The sequence below is a fragment of the Bos taurus genome, chromosome 8 (genome assembly GCF_002263795.3).
Source record: "Bos taurus isolate L1 Dominette 01449 registration number 42190680 breed Hereford chromosome 8, ARS-UCD2.0, whole genome shotgun sequence".
NCBI classification, from domain to species: domain Eukaryota; kingdom Metazoa; phylum Chordata; class Mammalia; order Artiodactyla; family Bovidae; genus Bos; species Bos taurus.
The window spans coordinates 47,948,483-47,967,594 of NC_037335.1; the positions used below are offsets into that span (position 1 = coordinate 47,948,483).

At 38.1% G+C, this 19,112-nt stretch overlaps 1 protein-coding gene and 1 pseudogene across 3 annotated transcripts in view; one reads left to right on the forward strand and one right to left on the reverse strand.

The window, feature by feature from the left end:
• CEMIP2 (cell migration inducing hyaluronidase 2) overlaps window positions 1–19,112 on the reverse strand; it is an 82,059-nt gene that overhangs the window by 24,603 nt on the left and 38,344 nt on the right. For all 3 annotated transcript variants that reach the window (XM_005210029.5, NM_001192415.1, XM_059889077.1), the window contains exons 9-16: window positions 18,627–18,832; window positions 18,416–18,485; window positions 13,615–13,743; window positions 11,746–11,834; window positions 6,243–6,374; window positions 4,581–4,616; window positions 3,696–3,851; window positions 1,044–1,221 (exon numbers count right to left, since the gene is read on the reverse strand). In XM_005210029.5, coding sequence (XP_005210086.1) covers window positions 1,044–1,221; window positions 3,696–3,851; window positions 4,581–4,616; window positions 6,243–6,374; window positions 11,746–11,834; window positions 13,615–13,743; window positions 18,416–18,485; window positions 18,627–18,832 — 996 coding nt within the window. The remainder of the gene's footprint in view (window positions 1–1,043; window positions 1,222–3,695; window positions 3,852–4,580; window positions 4,617–6,242; window positions 6,375–11,745; window positions 11,835–13,614; window positions 13,744–18,415; window positions 18,486–18,626; window positions 18,833–19,112) is intronic.
• Window positions 15,516–16,790, forward strand: LOC101904574 (phosphoglycerate mutase 1-like; annotated as a pseudogene).

A 19,112-nucleotide genomic window follows, 5' to 3' on the forward strand; every position in this document is an offset into this window, starting at 1 on the left:
TCTCTTTTAAACTGGGGAACCACAGAGTTTGCCTATGGACATGAACGACAAAACTATGAGTCACTTTACAATTGTGGCTGCCTGTGGGAGCAGAAAGCAAGATGGTCTGAGACTCAATCTCTACACCACTGTCATCTTTGAAGTGGCAAGATGGGAAGAGGCTGGGGGTATATAATCAGATTGGCCTATGTATTGATGGTAAGGAGGGTACTGGTGAAGCTACTGAGAAAACGATTTCTGTGGCCTGCTGCTGCTAAGTCGCTTCAGTTGTGTCTGACTCTGTGCGACCCCTTAGACGGAAGCCCACCAGGCTTCCCCGTCTCTGGGATTCTCCAGGCAAGAATACTGGAGTGTGTTGCCATTTCCTTCTCCAACGCATGAAAGTGAAAAGTGAAAGTGAAGTCACACAGTTGTGTCCAACTCTTGGCGACCCCATGGACTGCAGCCCACCAGGCTCCTCCGTCCATGGGATTTTCCAGGCAAGAGTACTGGAGTGGAGTGCCATCGCCTTCTCTGGTTCTGTGGCCTACTATATTGTAAACAGTTATTTCTAAGTCTTTTTTGCAATCTTCATAAAAATATTCCAATAGTTTATATCAGAAATAACCCAATTTGTTTCCTATCACCCCAGTATTTCTCTTCTTTCCCAATCTTTTGTTCTCCAGCTCCCCAGAAGAATAATCTCAGAAAAGTAAAATACCAGGTAAAACCCAAATCTCTTTATGGATTATTATACTGAATTCCCCAAAATCATATGTCCTCTTATTCCTATGAAATTCTACAATTCCCACCAGTGATCATCACATTAAGTCATTCTCCCTTTGTTGATATCAAAAATACTCTAGGTCACATGGGACTTCTGTTCTCATCCTAAACTCAGCAGGACAGAGTACCTGAAATCAGGAGTTACTCTTGCATAGGATTCGCCTCCTAAGCCTAAAAACTCAGTGCAAATCCCATCTTTGTGTTTCTTTCTCTGGAAATGTGCCATCCCTCCACTTGGTACCATAGTCACTGTATAGGAACCATAAGAACGTACTTACATGTGGACCAAACTTCACGAAGGAGATGTTATTTCTAGGGGTTATCTGCCAGGAATTCTTCATGAGGAAGCCAATAGCACTGGTATATCTATCTAAAGTTGGCACATATTTTTGGAAAGTGCACCTGGTGAGATGAATGGGCCCATCATAGATCTGAAAGCCTCTAATTGGAAATGTCCTGTTGAAATACAAAATTTTGTTTAATGCATATGGGCCCATCTGTTTAACAGCATTTCACTTACATATTTGTTTCATAAATACTGTTAAATATCCCATATACACTGAGTACAATTCTAGGATACAGTGCTAATGAAGCAAGATCTCCAATCTAATGAAACCTATACTGCAGTGAGAAAGGCAAACAAAAACATAATGGGTAACTTCAGATAAGACCATAAGAAAACAAAAGACATAGGAATAGAATAGAATTGAGTAGGACAGAGATGCTATTTAGGATACAGTGAAGGCCTCTCCAAGAGGTGACTGCCTTCCTTGAATCAACTCAGTTAAGATCTTTTCTTTGATAAATCATACCATTTAGCTTTAATTCCGAAATCTCTAGCACAAGAAGACAAATCTGTGCTTAATCAGAGAGACCTCCTTTCAAGCCACTAAATGACAGTAATAAGGAGAAATGATATACTTAAAAGTACAAGTCTGCAAGGCTTACTATCGCTAGATTGAGAAATTCATTTTATTCATTTTACTCCTTTCTGTCCAAACATAAGCTCCTTAACTTACTAATCATATGTTATTAACCATAATTAATGTACAAAACCCATAATATTCTGGATCCCTTAGGTTTTTTCCCCTATTACGTTTTTTAATGGCATTGCAGAGGACTTCTATAGCAACTAATTAGTTTACGACTTGGCAGTGTTTTGCAATAAAAAATCATAAACACTACCAAAAAAGTCAAATAATCTGGTTAAAAATCTATGCCTATCTTTGTGTATCCAAGAATATATAGCAAAATGGTCCTCTGCCATAGAAAAGGCTGCAAAGATACAGTAAAATAAAAATTAGGCCCATTAACCAACCAGCAATCTGTTTAAAAAATTCCTTGCTAGCTCAGAAGCAACAGCATTTTGAAGTAAAATTGGAGGCCAATGTAAAATAAAAATAATGAAATTGAATTGCCCACCATTTTACTGCAGCCCATACCCAACTAATACAGCTTTTTTTTTCCCCTTTAATTTACATATTAGAAGAGACAGCTTTGGCTTAATTGTGAAGAGCAGAGCACTGAAGCCAAACTAACAGGTTTTGAGTCCCACATTAGCTACTTTTAGTAAGTTATTCATTTATAAAGCAGGACGATGACAACACCTACCTCACCAGGCTTACAAGGATTAACTGAATAATAAAATATTCAGAACAGGGCCTGATACATAATAAACATTTAATAAATGTTAACTATTAAAAATCCATGAAGTTCCTTTCCTAGTGGCTTCCATGGTCTGACTAAAAGAAGTTCTACATGTAGTGTAGCATGTAGTAAAGATGTTTAGTATTTCCCAACAATAAGCACAGGATAGGGCCAAGGATAGGCTGCCCTTTGCTAGAAGCTAGTTAAGCCCTTTGGCCAATATTCACCACCTGTCCCTTAAAGTCACCTGTCTGTTTGCCTTACCCCGCTGACCCGTCCTAGCCCAATATCCAGACACAGTGGATAGCTTTAAGGGGACTGATGCTTAATGAAATCTGACATTAGCTCTGATGTAAGGACTTTAGAACACTAATTTTTCTCTACCTGGTTTTCTTACAAGTAAAATGACGACAACTCTAAACTGTGTCTCAAAGCTGACTAATTAGGTAATAGTTTCCCAAAAGTTCTGAAGAATCTTTATAGTGCTAAGTACTAGTTTAATGACTGTGATTATTTTGACAGAAAACATGCCAAAAGTCTACCCCATACCCTTTCAACATCTGAAATATTGTTAATTATACAGCTAGTTAGGTTTTGAGTCAGCGTTGGCATCTATCAACTGATTTTCTAGGACTCTTTTCAATAAGTAATTTCTTTTTTCCAGTGGCTATTTCTTAAAACTAACATCACCATATTAAGGAAAAACTGATTTGATGTCCATAGTTTATGGTTTGGTGACTTTCTGTGGCTCAAGAAAGGAAAAAAAAAAAAAAACAACTACCAGCTTACATAAGACTTTATCCAAAAAGGATAAACAGGATAGTTTCCTTCATTATAAAACTGATGTGGTGGTTTAGTTGCTACGTCATGTCCGACTCTTGCAACCCCGTGGACCATAGCCGGTCAGGCTTCTCTGTCCAAGGAATTTCCGGGGAAGGAATACTGGAGTGGGTAGCTACTCCCTTCTTCAGGGGATCTTCCTGATCCAGGGATCAAACCCAGAGCTTTCACATTGCAAGTGGATTCTTTACCACTGAGGGAAGCCCCATAAAATTGATAATGACATCTACATATAATGTTTAATAGTTAATGCTCCAGAATCCCAGAGGATAATACATACAATAGAAATAGCAATAATAACATGAATCATTTTAATAATAAAAAATACGGTGGGAAAAGTGTTACAGTGGGAATCCATTCAGGATTATTATGGAAACATTTTTAAGGGTTAGAGCTTCATTCATTGTTTAAAGGTAACATTCCTCTGATATAGCAATGCTCACCTGTTCCTAGGTAATGTCCGAGGCTTCAGGTCTATCCCTCCAGTGCCTACATACTTGTTCTGACCACCCTGAAAGCCGTAATTCCTGCTCTCCCCAACAAAGAGAGATTCAGATACCTCTTGGCTGGAACCTTCATCACTTGGGAAGCTTCCATCACTGTTAAAATAAGAATAATCATTAATCACACAGGAAGGCAAGCTATAACTTTAAAAACCTAAAAATTTTCAAAGTTGCCAGCAGCTTCTTAAATACATATTAGCGAGTCATCAAAAGGTGCCTCTAAATTGTGAATATACCTCTTATAAATTAATATGTGGTTTGGAAATTAGACTTAAACAAATGAGATTTAATTTAGCAGCAACAACTAATTATTTTAGTCTCAAGCAACAATATTGCAAATGAGGAGAATAAACTTGCCCTGAATACAAGGAGATGACAAACATGTTTAAGATGGGCATGAGAGTAACTGTTATCTGGGGAAAAATATGTAACATAAAAAGTTCAGTTCTTAAGGACCATTGTGAAATGAGACCAACTTTTAAGAAAGAAAATATTTAATCTGCTGCCAACTTTTACTCCTTTCCTCTTTATTCCCTTGCTTTTTAAGATCTTTAATCGAAAGCTCAAGGGTTTTCTTCTAAGCAAAAAATGTGATGGGCCTATCCTTCTGTGCAATTCCAGCTAGAGCAACCTACTTTGGTGTGAATTCAATTAATCAATAAAAATGTATTTTTGGCCCTCTAGTGGCATCAAGAAGTGAGTGCTATTTTTTTAATGTTAATAAATGATACAGCATTCCTGTGCTATTCAAAAAAAAAAAATCAAGGTTATTTTACCTTACAACTTTAAAATAAACAGATAAATATTTTTTAAGTAATTACAAACCTGGCAAAGGTCAGTCCTATTCCATTGTCTGCAAATCTAAAGAGAATGAAGGAACATTTTAATTTATCACATCATGTAAGAAGTAATTCTCTCAATATTTAATTGTCATAAAATCCAAGAAGTTCCAATAATATTTATTCTCCAAGACCACACAAAAATTTCACTTTCCAATGACTAAAAGCATAGTCTCCACGGTAAAGGCACCTGGTTTGAATCTCAGCTTTGCCAATTACTAGCTGTGTGACCTTGGGCAAGTTACTTGTGTGTCCCTCAGTTTTCTCACCTAAAGGCTGAAATAACACTATAAGCTTCCTCATAGGATATCTGAGCATTAAAATGCTAATTCATTTCAACTATTTAGAACAGCGTCTGGCACAGAGTAAAGAGCACATGAAAAGTGAAAGTGTTAGCCACTCAGTCGTGTCCGACTCTTTGCAACCTCATGGACTATAGCCCACCAGGCTCCTCTGTCCATGGAATTTTCCAGGCAAGAATACTGAAGTGGGTAGACATCCTTTCTCCAGGGGATCTTCCCAATCCAGGGATCAAACCCAGGTCTCCTGCATTACAGGCAGATTCTTTACCATCTGAGCCACCAGAGAAGCCCAAAGAGAATATGTGTTAAAAACCTATATTTACAATTTTTATCATTAGGTTGGCTCCCATATCTGTGTGTTCTGTATCCACAGATTCAACCAACTGTGAATAAGAAATATTTTTTTAAATCCCAGAAAACTCCAAAAAGCAAAATTTTTTCTAGTGCTGGAAACTATTTACATAGCATTTACATTGTATTTACAACTATTTAGGTAGCATTTACAGTCTTGAGTATAATAAGTACTCTAGAGATGATTTAAAGTGTACAGAAGGATGTGTATAGGTTATATGCAAATACTGAATACTATGACATTTTATATAAGGATCTTGAGAGTCAAGATTTTAGTACCCATTGGGGTCCTGAAACTGATCCCCCATGAATACCAAGGAATGACTAATTTTTATCAATTAGATCATAGTATTTTCTTCAAAACTTTTCAATATTAATTCCAAATTATTTCTACAGATTTTATACAGTGTCAGTTTTTTCATGATAAATGTCAAGCAACTAATATCAGTATCAGCCAGAAAAAAACATTTTTCTAAACTCCTGAACACCAAATCTTAGCTCGACATACCTCAGGCTTCTCCTAAAAGTATACAAATGGAAAAGAAGTGAGAGGCTTACTGCCTCAAGTCATGTTAAAACATAAGTCAACAGACTTATTAAGGTGGAATTCAACTTTTGTTTTGAATGGCAGTGGAAGAACATCATGAAACTGAGTTTCCAAGAGGAAGGAAAAAAGTGAAGGCAGTTTCGAAATCTTTATTTAGTTCTCTGACATAGACCATGTTTGTTATATAAAGTCCCAGTTTCTGTTTAATCTCATCAAAAAGCTCTCATGTCACCAGACAAGTTTAGTTCCAATAACAGCAGCAGAATGAGACGATTCCAAACATTTGCAGTCGGTTAATATACTTCCTCAGAGCTTGTCCTGTCTATTAGTAATGATACTATGACTCCAGAAACCACCACTGTACTTTCGGTCTACTGAGTTTTTTAAAAATAGTCTTAAAATAAATACATCAGTGTCATCAGATAATAACTTCATAGAGAATACCCACGCTGAATTCTGAACAACAATGTCTCCTCCTCTAACCCAAGCTCCGTTGTCATTATTTTTAAAAGCAATGAGCCTGTCAATTAAAGCAGCAACACGTGGCTTTTCAGGGTCTCCATCCTGATGAGGCCGAAACCTTAGGGTTGGGAGAAAAAAAAAAGACACTTTTAAAGAGTAATGAAAAGGCAATGGGAATCAGCTATTTAAAATTATAAGCTTAAGTGTCAAAAAACAAGATTCAAGATTTTGTCTTGACCAAAACAAGACAAAAAAACCAAGATACAACTTAATATCTACATTTAAAATACTGAAAAAAAAATCACAAATTTGCAGAAAACTGATTTCGTATTTGTTTTTCATCAATTTATCTTATAGAGTGGACATTACAGAATATTCCAAGCACTAAAAGCATTTCAAAAATAAACAAAAACCTCAAAGTAAGAAATACAGCATGTTTTCACAAATTTTTAAGTTACATGACATTAAAATAAACTTACTGAGTAAATTAATCATATATTCCAACATACATATCTGTGAACCAGAGTATTATTTGAGTTGTGTGCTGGTGAAATGTTTTAGATATAGAGGGAAATCTGAGTTCAATGTCTATAAAATGCCTAAATTTAAAAGAGATTATATTTATAGAATATTACTCAGCCATAAAAAATGAAATTTTGCCATCTGTGATGTGGATGGACCTAGAAGGTATTGTGCTTAGTGAAATATGTCAGACAAAGAAAGACAAACAAATGCTCCACATTATCACTTATATGTGTAATCTAAAAAATAAAACGAATGTAACAAAAAAGAAAGAGATTCACAGATACAGAGAACAAAGGAGCAGTTATCAGAATAGTTACCAGTGTGGAGAGAAGGGAGGAGGGAGCAGATAGTGGTATGGGATTAAGAGATATAAACTACTATGTATAAAATAAACAGGGCTTCCCAAGTGGTGCTAGTGGTAAAGAACCCACATGCCAATGCAGGGGACATAAGCAACACAGGTTCGATCCCTGGGTGGGGAAGATCCTCTGGAGGAGGAAATGGCAACCCAAGCAACAAGGATATACCATACAGCACAGGGAAATGAAGCCATTATTTTATAATAACTTTAAATGAAGTATAATCTATAAAAACACTGAATCATTGTTGTACATTTGACACTGCTGCTGCTGCTAAGTCACTTCAGTCGTGTCCTACTCTGTGCGACCCCATAGACGGCAGCCCACCAGGCTCCCCCGTCCCTGGGATTCTCCAGGCAAGAACACTGGAGTGGGTTGCCATTTCCTTCTCCAGTGCATGAAAGTGAAAAGTGAAAGTAAAGTCGCTCAGTCGTCTCTGACTCTTAGCGACCCCATGGACTATAGCCTACCAGGCTCCTCTGCCCATGGGATTTTCCAGGCAAGAGTACTGGAGTGGGTTGCCATTGCCTTCTCCAACATTTGACACTAATATACTGTAAATCTATTATTATAAAAATATAAAAAGTAAAATATCAGCACTTTAAAAAGTAGACTGTATTTCATCGACTTATTAGTTATAAAGACAATTTTACTTTTTCTTTCTCTTCCTAAAATGTTTACAAGGATGTTAATGAAAAGACCAAGGAAAAAAAACTGGCATTAAAAACTGTTAAGTGTAACAGCTCAAATAATTCCAGAATGCCTCCTAACTTAAAATAAGATCACTTCCATCATAATCTTACAAAGCTGGGGAGGTGGAGAGAGAAAAACTAGAAAGTTTTACAAAAACCCATTCAGCAAGTTGAGATGCTTCAACCATATAACCATGAAGTATCATTCGCACAAATGCTATTTTGAAAGTTGCTGGGACATGGCAGTACCCACCAAAGACGTATGTTACAATGGGAGAAGCAGCTATGCAGAAAAAGCAGCAAGTGCAAAGGCAGGAGCGAGCTTGGCATGTTCAAGAACAACAAGCAGGTTGGCTGGTAAGTACAAAGCAAGAGGAAGAGGACAGAGAGGAAGGCATGTTTCAGGCAAGGATGTGGTTCTTTATTCTAAATGCAATGGGAAAAGTAGAATGGCGGTGCCAGGGGCTGGAGGGAGGAGGAAATGGGGAGGTGATGGTCAAAGGTATACAAGCTTTAGTTTTATAAGATAAATAAATTCTAGACAGCTAGTCTATAGGTCTTTTGACAAAAAAAAACTAATTTTTTACTTCATAAAATAATGTCCATAAAGGAGACAGAAGGAAACTTTGCCCTTGATGGTTCATAGGTGTGTACTTATTTCCAAACTTACTGAGTTCTTGATACTAAATATGCACAGCTTTTTACATGTCAATCACACCTGAATAAAGGAGGTGGATCAATAAGTGTGATGGAAAGTTGTCAGAAACATGGAGTCAGAGCAATGATACAACCGAATTTCACTTTTTAACTGGTCACTAGCTGCTATTTGGTGACAGGATCATGGAGAACAGATAATAAGGACAGCACTCTAGAAAGCACTCCACAAGACTGTGTATGTGACCCCTTACACTAAATAGCTCTGACCTAAGGGGTAAAAAGACTGAGCCGTCGCCCACTCTTTTGGCACTGTAGCTGCTGCAAAACGGATCTGCGGTCATTACATAATATCAAGCAGATGGAACAGTTCTGGAAAGGAAACTACACAATGTTCTAAAAGAAAGCCAAAAAAAAATACAATAAAGCAACATCTAATTTTCTGCTGTAGCCATCTCATTTTTTATGAAATTCCTATCCATATAAATCGTTGACCACTTGCTTAAATGCCCTTTATTTTTCATCCTCCTTTCCACTTAGTCTGTAGAAAATGCAGCTAATTTTCCATCCCCTTCAACTTATGAGCCTTCAGCACACTCCCCGACTCTCACTTGTCTTCTGCTTTAAATGTACTAGTCAGTTTTCATGTTCTTTTACTCTCTTAGATGAAATTTCCCTGTCTTAACCTGAGAGCTTTCTGGAGTTAAAATATTCTTATCTTTGGATTCCTGTAGTTTCACATCTTGAAGATATAAGGAAAGACTCATCTGATTAACTATTAAGTCAGCTTCCCCTTTGATGAACACATTAAATACCTTCTGAATCCCATGAACTGGATGTTTAATTCATGGGCTGACTTATTACTCATTTGTGTTTGAGTTTCATCATTTTTAGTCATGTCTGGACTGCATGAATGCATGTGGGCATATTTTATTCATCAGTTTATACAAAATTAAATGTATATACTAGTTGCCAAATGTCTTGTTACTCTTCTACAATCAGTTCTTTTCAATAACAACTTCCAAATGGAGTCTAACTCCTTACCAACCTGTATGCTTTATAAACTAGTGAGAAAAGTATAGAGAGCACAGAAAAGATCATCATTATCATGATATCAGACATGCATACACAGGCTAAGGAGCTTCTTAAGCCATTATGAGTAGGTTTGTTTTATTGTCAAGTATAATGAAAACATCAACAGATTCTGAAATACATTCTCTTCATTCATCCCTTCATATACACACATATAATTTTTAAGGCAGATAAGAGAGTCGATTGTGTTTTATGTAAAGATTTTTTGGTTAATACTATTAATACCTTAGCAAAGCACACATTACTAGTTCTACCAGTTATAACAAACTCTCAAAAAACAGTAGTAATCTTCTAGCAAGATTCCTTTGTTTTGTCAGTTAATATTCTCTTTTTGGTTCATAATTTATTGCCATCTATATGCTCCTTTTTCATCTCAAGTTTATCTCCTCTTTTTCTACGTCATATCTTGCTCAGCTATTAAGTGTCTACCACTCTGCGTTTTATTTAAACAATGCTCACAATTTCTCCACTTCTCAAACATCATCTGAGCATTGCTTTAATATTTTTCAGGCTTAACTTGATCTTTCATAATGAGTAGTTTTACTAACTTATTTCCCCAGTTTTACTGTGTCACAAGTAAAACTGCTTCACTGACCTAAAGTGTGGCTCCTACTTTATTCCCTTGTGAACAACACCTGGCATCCTTTTCTTTAAGTGCCACCCACAGTGGCTCAAATGGTAAAGAATTTGCCTGCATTGCAAGAGACCTGGGTTCAGTCCCTGGGTTGGGAAGATCCTCTGGAGAAGGGAATGGCAATCCACTTCAGTATTCTTGCTTGGAGAATTCCATGGACACGGGAGCCTGGCGGGCTACAGTCCATGGGGTTACAAAAAGTCGGACATGACTGAGTGACTAACATATTCAGGTTTTCTCTTTTATTACTGTGTCACAGTGATTCTGCTTCTACCTACAGAGTGGCTCCTACTTTATTCCTTTGTGAACAACAGCACCTGGCATCCTTTTATAAATGACTGCAAACAGAGTCTATTAAACCTAGCTCCTTTTCAAATCCTTTAGTTGGTCAATCCATCTGAAGTATAGAAAAATAACATACACACAGCTTCTACTGAATATGACCTTAAGTTGCCATCTTTTCCAGAAAATTTTGTTTCCATTGGAGACATTTTATTTATTTTGGCTCATATCATGCTCATGCTCAGTCACTCAGTTATGTCTGACTCTTGCAACCTCATGGACTGTAGCTCACCAGGCTCATCTGTCCATGGGATTTCCCAGGAAAGAATACTGGAGTAGGTTGCCATTTCCTCTTCCAAGGGATCTTTCTGACTCAGGGATCGAACCCATGTCTCCTACGTCTCCTGCGTTGGCAGGCAGATTCTTTACCACTGAGCCACCTGGAAAATGACTGGGATATAGATCAGCATTTCAACAAATTTTTTTTTTTAACATGAAGTATATGAGCCAAAATAAATTAAATGTCTCCAATAGAAACAAAATTTCCCAGAAAAAAATGGCAACTTAAGGTCATACACAGTTTCTACTGAGTATGACCTTAAGTTGCCATCTTCCGGAAAATTTTGTTTCCATTGGAAACATCTTATTTATTTTGGCTCATTTACAGGATGTTCAGAAAAAAAGAAAAACTTTGTTGAAATGCTGATCCATATACCAATTACATTTTGTGGTTATAAAGGAGAGTAACAAAGAGCCCAGCTATGATGTGAATCTGAGACTACAAACAACTGAACCAGAACTAGCTTGATCAAGTTTGAGACTTTTCCCTTTGAAATAGATTTAATGCAATATTCCATTTTGACCACTAACAATAAATTACATATTCCTTGGTTTTCAGGGATTATACTAAAACGTCTTAGCTTATTTTTTGATGAATTATATTCTACTGTAGGCCAAATTTGGACCCTTTTTCAACATATCTCTCTTTATTTCTCTTTCTACAACTCTTTCTAACATCAATTTGCAACTGTCAAAAAGAGAAGAAGCATCAATTTCTTTGGCATCTAACTAAGATAAAAAGCCCAGCCACAGTACCCAGAACAGCAAAATAAATGTTTTTTCAAAACCCTCCTACAAACCTAGAAAACTTCAGTTTAACTATGTTACTGGAGAAGAGGGCAATGGCTCAACTCAGAAAGTTTTACTTTGGCAAGATACGGCTCGAGTGTGACTTAAAAGGACCAGTTCTACCTTGCACTGTTATCCAAACAGAGGTACTCCCTCGGGTCAGCAGCACTAGCATTGGTTGTTTTGACACCTTTGTCAATAAATAAGCCAGCCTGGAAAACATAATCATGGACTGAAATGAATATAAATCCCACGTTATAATGACATATAGGATACATGAAAATAAGTTTTAGCTTATCACATCTACCAAAAAAGGAGGGAGAAGAGGTAAACAGCCAAAAAAAGTATTACAAAAATGGCTACTTTATTGTTGTGTTTTTTTTTAATAATTTTATGCATTTGGTCAAACCTTTCTTTAGTGCCCACCTTGGGGGTCACCAAGAATTATATGTCACCCAGAAAATCATGGTCTTTGCTGTTACTCCATAAACGAGGAGGAAGATATGCAATTAAATAAACAATTACAAAACAATATAGTAAGCATATAACGAAGAAAATAGATGATGCTTTGGCAGCACATAAGAAAGGCACCAAGATGAGACCTTCTGTGAAGGCAGGAGAGAGAATTCAGGGAATGTCCTGAATTCGAAAGCTGACACTTGAAGGAACCAGCCACACAGAAGACCAGGTCAGAGACTGAAGGGCAGGGAGTGGGTGGGAAACATCTAAAGAACCCAGAGGAAAGCACTCCAGGGAATCATTTGTACAAAACCTCTGGGGATGAGAGAAAGCATGGCACATCTGAGGGGAAAAAAAATCTTAGATGGATTATCAGGAAATATATGGAGGGAGGAAGGTAAGAAAGAAGACTAAAGAGAAGCAAATGCCAGATGATGCAGAGTCAGTATGCTTAAGAATCCAGATAACAGGATTTTAATAAAGGTTATGTAATCAACTGCATTTTAAGAAAGAATACTGTAGTCTCCAATTTAACAAATTTAAATTTAAAATCTAATAATCCACCCTTTATTCAGATCTAATATCTTTTATTTTGAATTGATATAGTAGAATATTACATTTCCTCATGTACATGATATTACAAAATTAATTAGAATGAGGTTTTTTTTGTAATACCACCAATAATTTTAAAATTTTGAGGACTTCTACTTTGAAGCGCTGTTTTCAATAATTACCACTCTTAATCAACTATTCAGTTCATAAATATCACAATTCTGTGTAAAGTTTTTTCCTCTCTTAAGTCTTCATCAAGTGATTCTAAGTTCTTCAAATTATATCACACTTAGGTTTTTAAAGGAGGATCCTCTGAGTTTCATAAAGGGAAATTATTAATTGAACTTTGATGTGGATCACATCAGAGGAAAGAATCTGGGTACTGTATCACATGATAAAAATATCAAGATGCCTCAAGAGTACAAAATGAACCAGATGTGTTTATCACCGAGGAGGTTAAGTGTCAAATACCATGAAAATTAAGAGTTCCTAAATGGCCTTTCATCTATTTGACCTACATATCATTTTAAATTAGGTCAAATACTCTCAAACAGTATTTCACTGTTTAACTATATTAAATGTCCAATAGGACATTCCATCAGCACTGAGAGAAGAGAGAAAATATGCTTTTTAAGCCCCAAAAGCATATAATACACTAATGTGTACATCCTTAGAAACATGCAATGATATTAAAGATTGGAAGGAAAGTGAGCGGAAGGAAAGAGGATGAAGACTCATGGTTCAAGTCCATTATTATAATTATTCAGAGTGCATGCACATGTGTGCCACAGCATTTATTTCTGTGTGTATATAAACAGAAAGCTGTCTATACATCCTGAATGGGGCAGGATTAAGAGTCAGCTTTTTTAATCACAAATTACTTTCTCTGATGACAAGTTCTAACTAGTATTAACATCTCTCAGTAGTCCATCCTTTATCCTGTAAATTATACATACTGATTGCTAAAACTTAGGAACCTACCTTAAAACTTGAATGGACCCTGTTGTTATAAAATATTCCCAGTGGAGTGAGTTCTGGTTTTGCTAAGAGCTGCAATCCACTCGATTCCCCCGTAGGCTCCTTGTGGAATAAATACCATATTCCAGCATCCTATAATTAAAAGGGCAAGGTCATTAAAGGCATCCTTTTATAAAACCACTCTATGAAACACCCTCACGTAAACTAAGCATTTCACAAACAAGTTTAATCTTTTTAACACGAATTGTTCATTGTTTCAGCTTCAGCGTTGACTCTAAAAAGTTGTGTACTCATGTAACCAACTCTCAAAGCAGTGTATCAGGTTTGATTTTTTTAAAAGCTAATTTACTTTTGCTTTTAAGATGGGACAAAAGATAGAACTGGCTGATACCAAAATTTTATTCAAAATAACTTTCCTATCATTAGCTTTAAAAAGTCATGCAGAACTAGAACCAAACAAGCCTCCCTTCCTTTCACATGACCAGGACAGGATAGCCTTTTAGCAATATGGGGTTTTTTTTCCTATTTACCTCCAAACCTGATCAATAGATGAGTCATACCTATTAAACAACTATCCATCAACACACAGAGATCACTGACTTCTTTCAAACAACTCCAATGCCCTTCCTATCCTGAGGCAAATTTTTGCCAAAGAGAAAAAACCACCACATGCATGAATCAGGATGCTGTCTCAGTCTGGGTCCTGTCTGTTCAATCTCAGTGTTAAGAGTTTGAAATTTTCTGACACTCAAAATAGGATATAAAATGAAATGAAATGCTCTTAATCTCTGTGACATTTTTTTACTTTACAATTTAATTAAAAATCAGCCCAATGTGAAGGACAACTTCACATCAAGGAACACTGATTAAGCAGATTGCTAAAACTCAAATATATAGTCCAAAAGTACAGTATCGATTCAAATTTAGGAGACATTCATTTAGTGCCAGGTATACAATAGCCTATTCTCAAAGAATTCATAGTCTCATGGGAAACACAGAGACAACTAAAGCATAGCTAATAAGTACTATACTAGTTTTGACAAAGTCCTTTAGGAACATAGATGAATTGTGAAAAACATATCAGCAAAATGAAAGCAGTATTTGGCATTTTTCCATGATAAAACTTTACAGATAGGTCTCAGTAAAAACAAACTCCTCTGAAGAATGTGTCTGCCACCTCTGTGCTTTGGGGCACAAAACAGACTCAGAGGGCTATGAAGAAGGCTCCACACCATAGCCTTATAAACTAAGGGCAGTGAACCCTCCCAAGACGCAGTAGAGTTTGGGGCTGAGGGATGGAAAAAGGGGGATAAGGAGGTAGCAGCTGTTTCCTGTTAAAACACTGTGGTGTCAAGACAGGTAAAGGGAGCTTTGTAAAAGGCAGTGGAAAGGTACAAGAAAAAAGAGTTTGATTTACTTTGGGAGGAAAACCCTTGCCAAAACATGAGCTTTACAGGAGCAGTTTTTCTAAAGAGAAAAAAAAGAACTCACAGAATGAAAAGGGAGAGGAACATATAAGAGATGGAAAAAGATAGACACCTGCTTTCTTCTTTTCTCAAATGAGCCCTCATAAGGATGTCTGGCAACCACAACTTACATTTTTCATGGGCTCTTTGCAATTTACTTTGATCTACAACCCATGATTTCTGAAAATAGCTAAAAGGAGTCTCTGCTCTGTGTTCATTTGTAATGTAATGTAGATCAGATGATCCTGGGGTAAGACTGCACATCAAATCCTTGGCCACCTCTACTCAAAATCTCATCTCAGTATAAATCCTATATGTGCTCAACAAATATTTGATGAAACATGAATGAATAGAAGACTGAAATGATTGAATGCCCAGGTCTCTGCCCTGTCAAGTAAGAATCTTATGCTTTATGTTTTTAAGAAAAACCAGAGTCTGCGCCGCACCCCGAACCGTAGCCATGGCTGCCTACAAGCTGGTGCTGATCCGGCACGGTGAGAGCACATGGAACCTGGAGAACCGTTTCAGCGGCTGGTAGGACGCGGACCTGAGCCTAGCCGGGCATGAGGAGGCGAAGCGAGGCAGGCAGGCGCTGAGAGATGCTGGCTATGAGTTTGACATCTGCTTCACCTCAGTGCAGAAGAGAGCAATCCGGATCCTCTGGACAGTGCTGGATGCCATCGACCAAATGTGGCTGCCAGTGGTGAGGACTTGGCGCCTTAATGAGCGACACTATGGGGGTCTGACTGGCCTCAATAAGGCAGAAACTGCTGCCAAGCATGGTGAGGCCCAGGTAAAGATCTGGAGGTGCTCCTATGATGTCCCGCCACCTCCCATGGAGCCCGACCATCCCTTCTATAGCAACATCAGTAAGGATCACAGGTACACAGACCTCACTGAAGACCAGCTGCCCTCCTGTGAGAGTCTGAAGGACACAATTGCCAGAGCTCTGCCCTTTTGGAATGAAGAAATTGTCCCCCAGATCAAGGAGGTGAAAAGGGTACTAATTGTAGCCCATGGCAACAGCCTTTGGCGCATCGTCAAGCATCTGGAGGGTCTCTCTGAAGAGGCTATCATGGAGCTGAACCTGCCAACTGGCATTCCCATGGTCTATGAGTTGGACAAGAACTTGAAGCCCATCAAGCCAAGTGTGAGGGCAAGCAGCAGATTACTTTCCCAAGGATTACCCTCCTCCCCTGCCCTGGCCCACCCTATTCCTCTGCACCTCTCCCTGGCACATGCCCCACTGATGACATCTATAGGCATCATAAGTTGTAGCTGCAGGTGGGGACCAGCGGCTCCCAATTCCACATTAGCCATTTTATCTCTTGCTCCCACTCCCTTCATACAGTCTAGTCAGAATGGCACATCTGGGGCATGGTCCTCAGTCCAAGCCAAGAGAAGACTTATCCAGAAGTGTTGAGAGGTCATCACTGGGGGGTTTGATGGTGGTTTATTACTAAGGAGCTGCTTGAGTAGGGGACAGGGAGAAAACCATGCTGAGGTGTGACCAATGAGGAGAAGTAAGAGCCTGTTCGTGTCCCCAGAGGCCAGCCGGGCACAGTTGTTAGGTGACTCAGGGCTCCAGTCATTCCAGTGGAAGGTGAATGTAACCTGCATGGTGACTCAATCAAATATTCCTCCCTGACTCTAAAAGGCTGGATCAATCCTGAATGTTTTTGTGTTGCATTTACTTTAAAATATATATATATATATATATATAAATACAAAAAAAAAAAAAAAAAAAAAACCTTCTGGGGTTTTTAGTGGCGGTTGAAATATTCCCACATGTGGTCATCAGCAAATAAGTCATTCCTTATACCATCATGGGATAAGCTCCTTGACTTCTAAGGTGTAGGAGTTCATCCTGCTGTGTGTTTTAAAATCCCTCCCCTGCCGTACTGTTTTGTGGCAGCAGAATGCCTCTTGATCATGTCCAAGTGTGTCTCTCACTGTGCCTGACTTCTGAATCATGTTACAATTGCTTGGCCCAGCACGTGGGCCCAGTACTCATTTGAGCATAACTGTACTAAAAATATCTTTTTTCCAGATCAGTATAAAATAAAGGAGTGATGTGCAATAAAAAAACCACAGATGTAAATTCTACCATCACCCAGTGATACCTGTTTTCTGGCTATCTTGAAGAAATACTCCCTCCAGGTAATTTTTTCCTTTATTCTGGAAAACAATGATAGGTATTCCTTTCCTTTTTAAAGTGTTAATAGCCATGATGTATGTATATGAATATTCAGGTTTTGCTGGAAAGCTCATGTTTCTGTGCTATACAGTTTTCAGCATAGATATAATCATAATAGTATTATGTCTTAAAGATTCATTTGTACATTATAAATTAGCAGCTGCATTATAAAAACACTCAATTACAGATGTAAATTTCTCCGAGTTTATCCAGGAGACATTTCTGTCATCCAAAAATAGTTCATTTATTCTCTTAAATTATCCCTGAGTATATGTGAAACAATATAAGGCTCATAACTAGTACATGGCACACAGCTGAAGTTCCCTGGTGGTGCAGTGGCTAAGAATCCTCCCACCAATGCAGAGGTCACAGGTTCGACCCCTCATTCAGGAAGATTCCACACATCTCAGAGCAATTAAGCCTGTGTGCCACAACGACTGAGTCTGTGCTCTACAGTCCCACGCCCACATGGAGCAACTACCGAAACCCGTGTGTCTGGAGCCTGTGCTCCACAACAAGAGTTAAGCCACCACAATGAGAAGCCCACTCACCACGATGAAGAGTAGCCCCCGCTTGCTGCAACTAGAAAAAGCAGTAGAAAAGCAACGAGGACCCAGTGCAGCCAAAAATAAATAAATAAGTTAAATAAAGGCACACAGTTGAGTCCTTGCTTTACTAAGGAGGTGGAATTTCCAAGTGTATAAAATCCCTGTATTTAACAAAAAGGATATGCCCTTTGGCCAGAATGATCATTGTCATAATATTCTGCAGAATAACCCAGTCTCATAGGGCTTTTTTTACTCATGAACATATGACTGAAATAGGAGAAGCCAAAAGGATTGTACATAATACACTAAAAATACACTCTGGAGATGACATGATAACCCGATATACTAGCCCCCTCTTTTCTTCCATTTAGCATCTGTCTTTGTACACTCATAAATACTAACTGGCACAAATGATGTGAAGAAACAGAAGAACCATCTCAACCACAGCCTGCTCTGAGAGCTGGCTAAAATAAGCAGTACCAGAAAGCAAGGTGCTTGAGTTAGACTACCACACACTCTGTTGCATATACACATAAACCAGGACACTTACAAACAAGAATGCAAAAACACAGATGCACTTTAGTGTTATTTACCTGTGAGCCTGCAGCTGCATTATTAATCAGATTATTGTTGGGATGAGCAATCCAGAAAGTTGAAACAGCCCTGAAAGACATTTTTTTTAAGGTGATTTAAATATTCGTCAGGAAAAATCCCATCTTCTAAAAACCTCCCACTAAACATATCCCCAAAAGCCAACAGGCCTTGGCCATCACACGTGAGCTTTTCACTCCACCAATTACTCACATACAGTCAGTGGCAGGCACAGGGATATAATTTCCAAATACTTTTTCCCGCATGGTGATACACATGGAGTTATTCCGATCCGTGGGAAGGAGTGTGCCTGGTTTGGTGAGGAGTCCCAGATTGTGGAACAAAGTATTTCTCTGTTCAATACCATCTTCCAGAAAGAAACAATGACCCAGTGTGTCAAATCCGACGGTGTCTTTTATCTGCCAAAATACAAGTGTATAATGTCGTTGGTAACAAGACTGGCTGTGGTTGACAAGTGCTATTCATGAGGCATGCTGAGTACAAAAGCAAAAAATTTTCATCTTAGCTGATGGGGCAAAGTCAAATGTCAGGGTTCACTGATCTCTTAAGAGAACAGAGAAAAACAGCAGAATTCTCAGGAAAGCAGGACAGAGTAAGACTTGTGGCCCAACGGCTTACTTGTATAAAATTGACAAGTCATGGGAATGAAGGAGAGGTGACTGTTTTCATAAAATATAT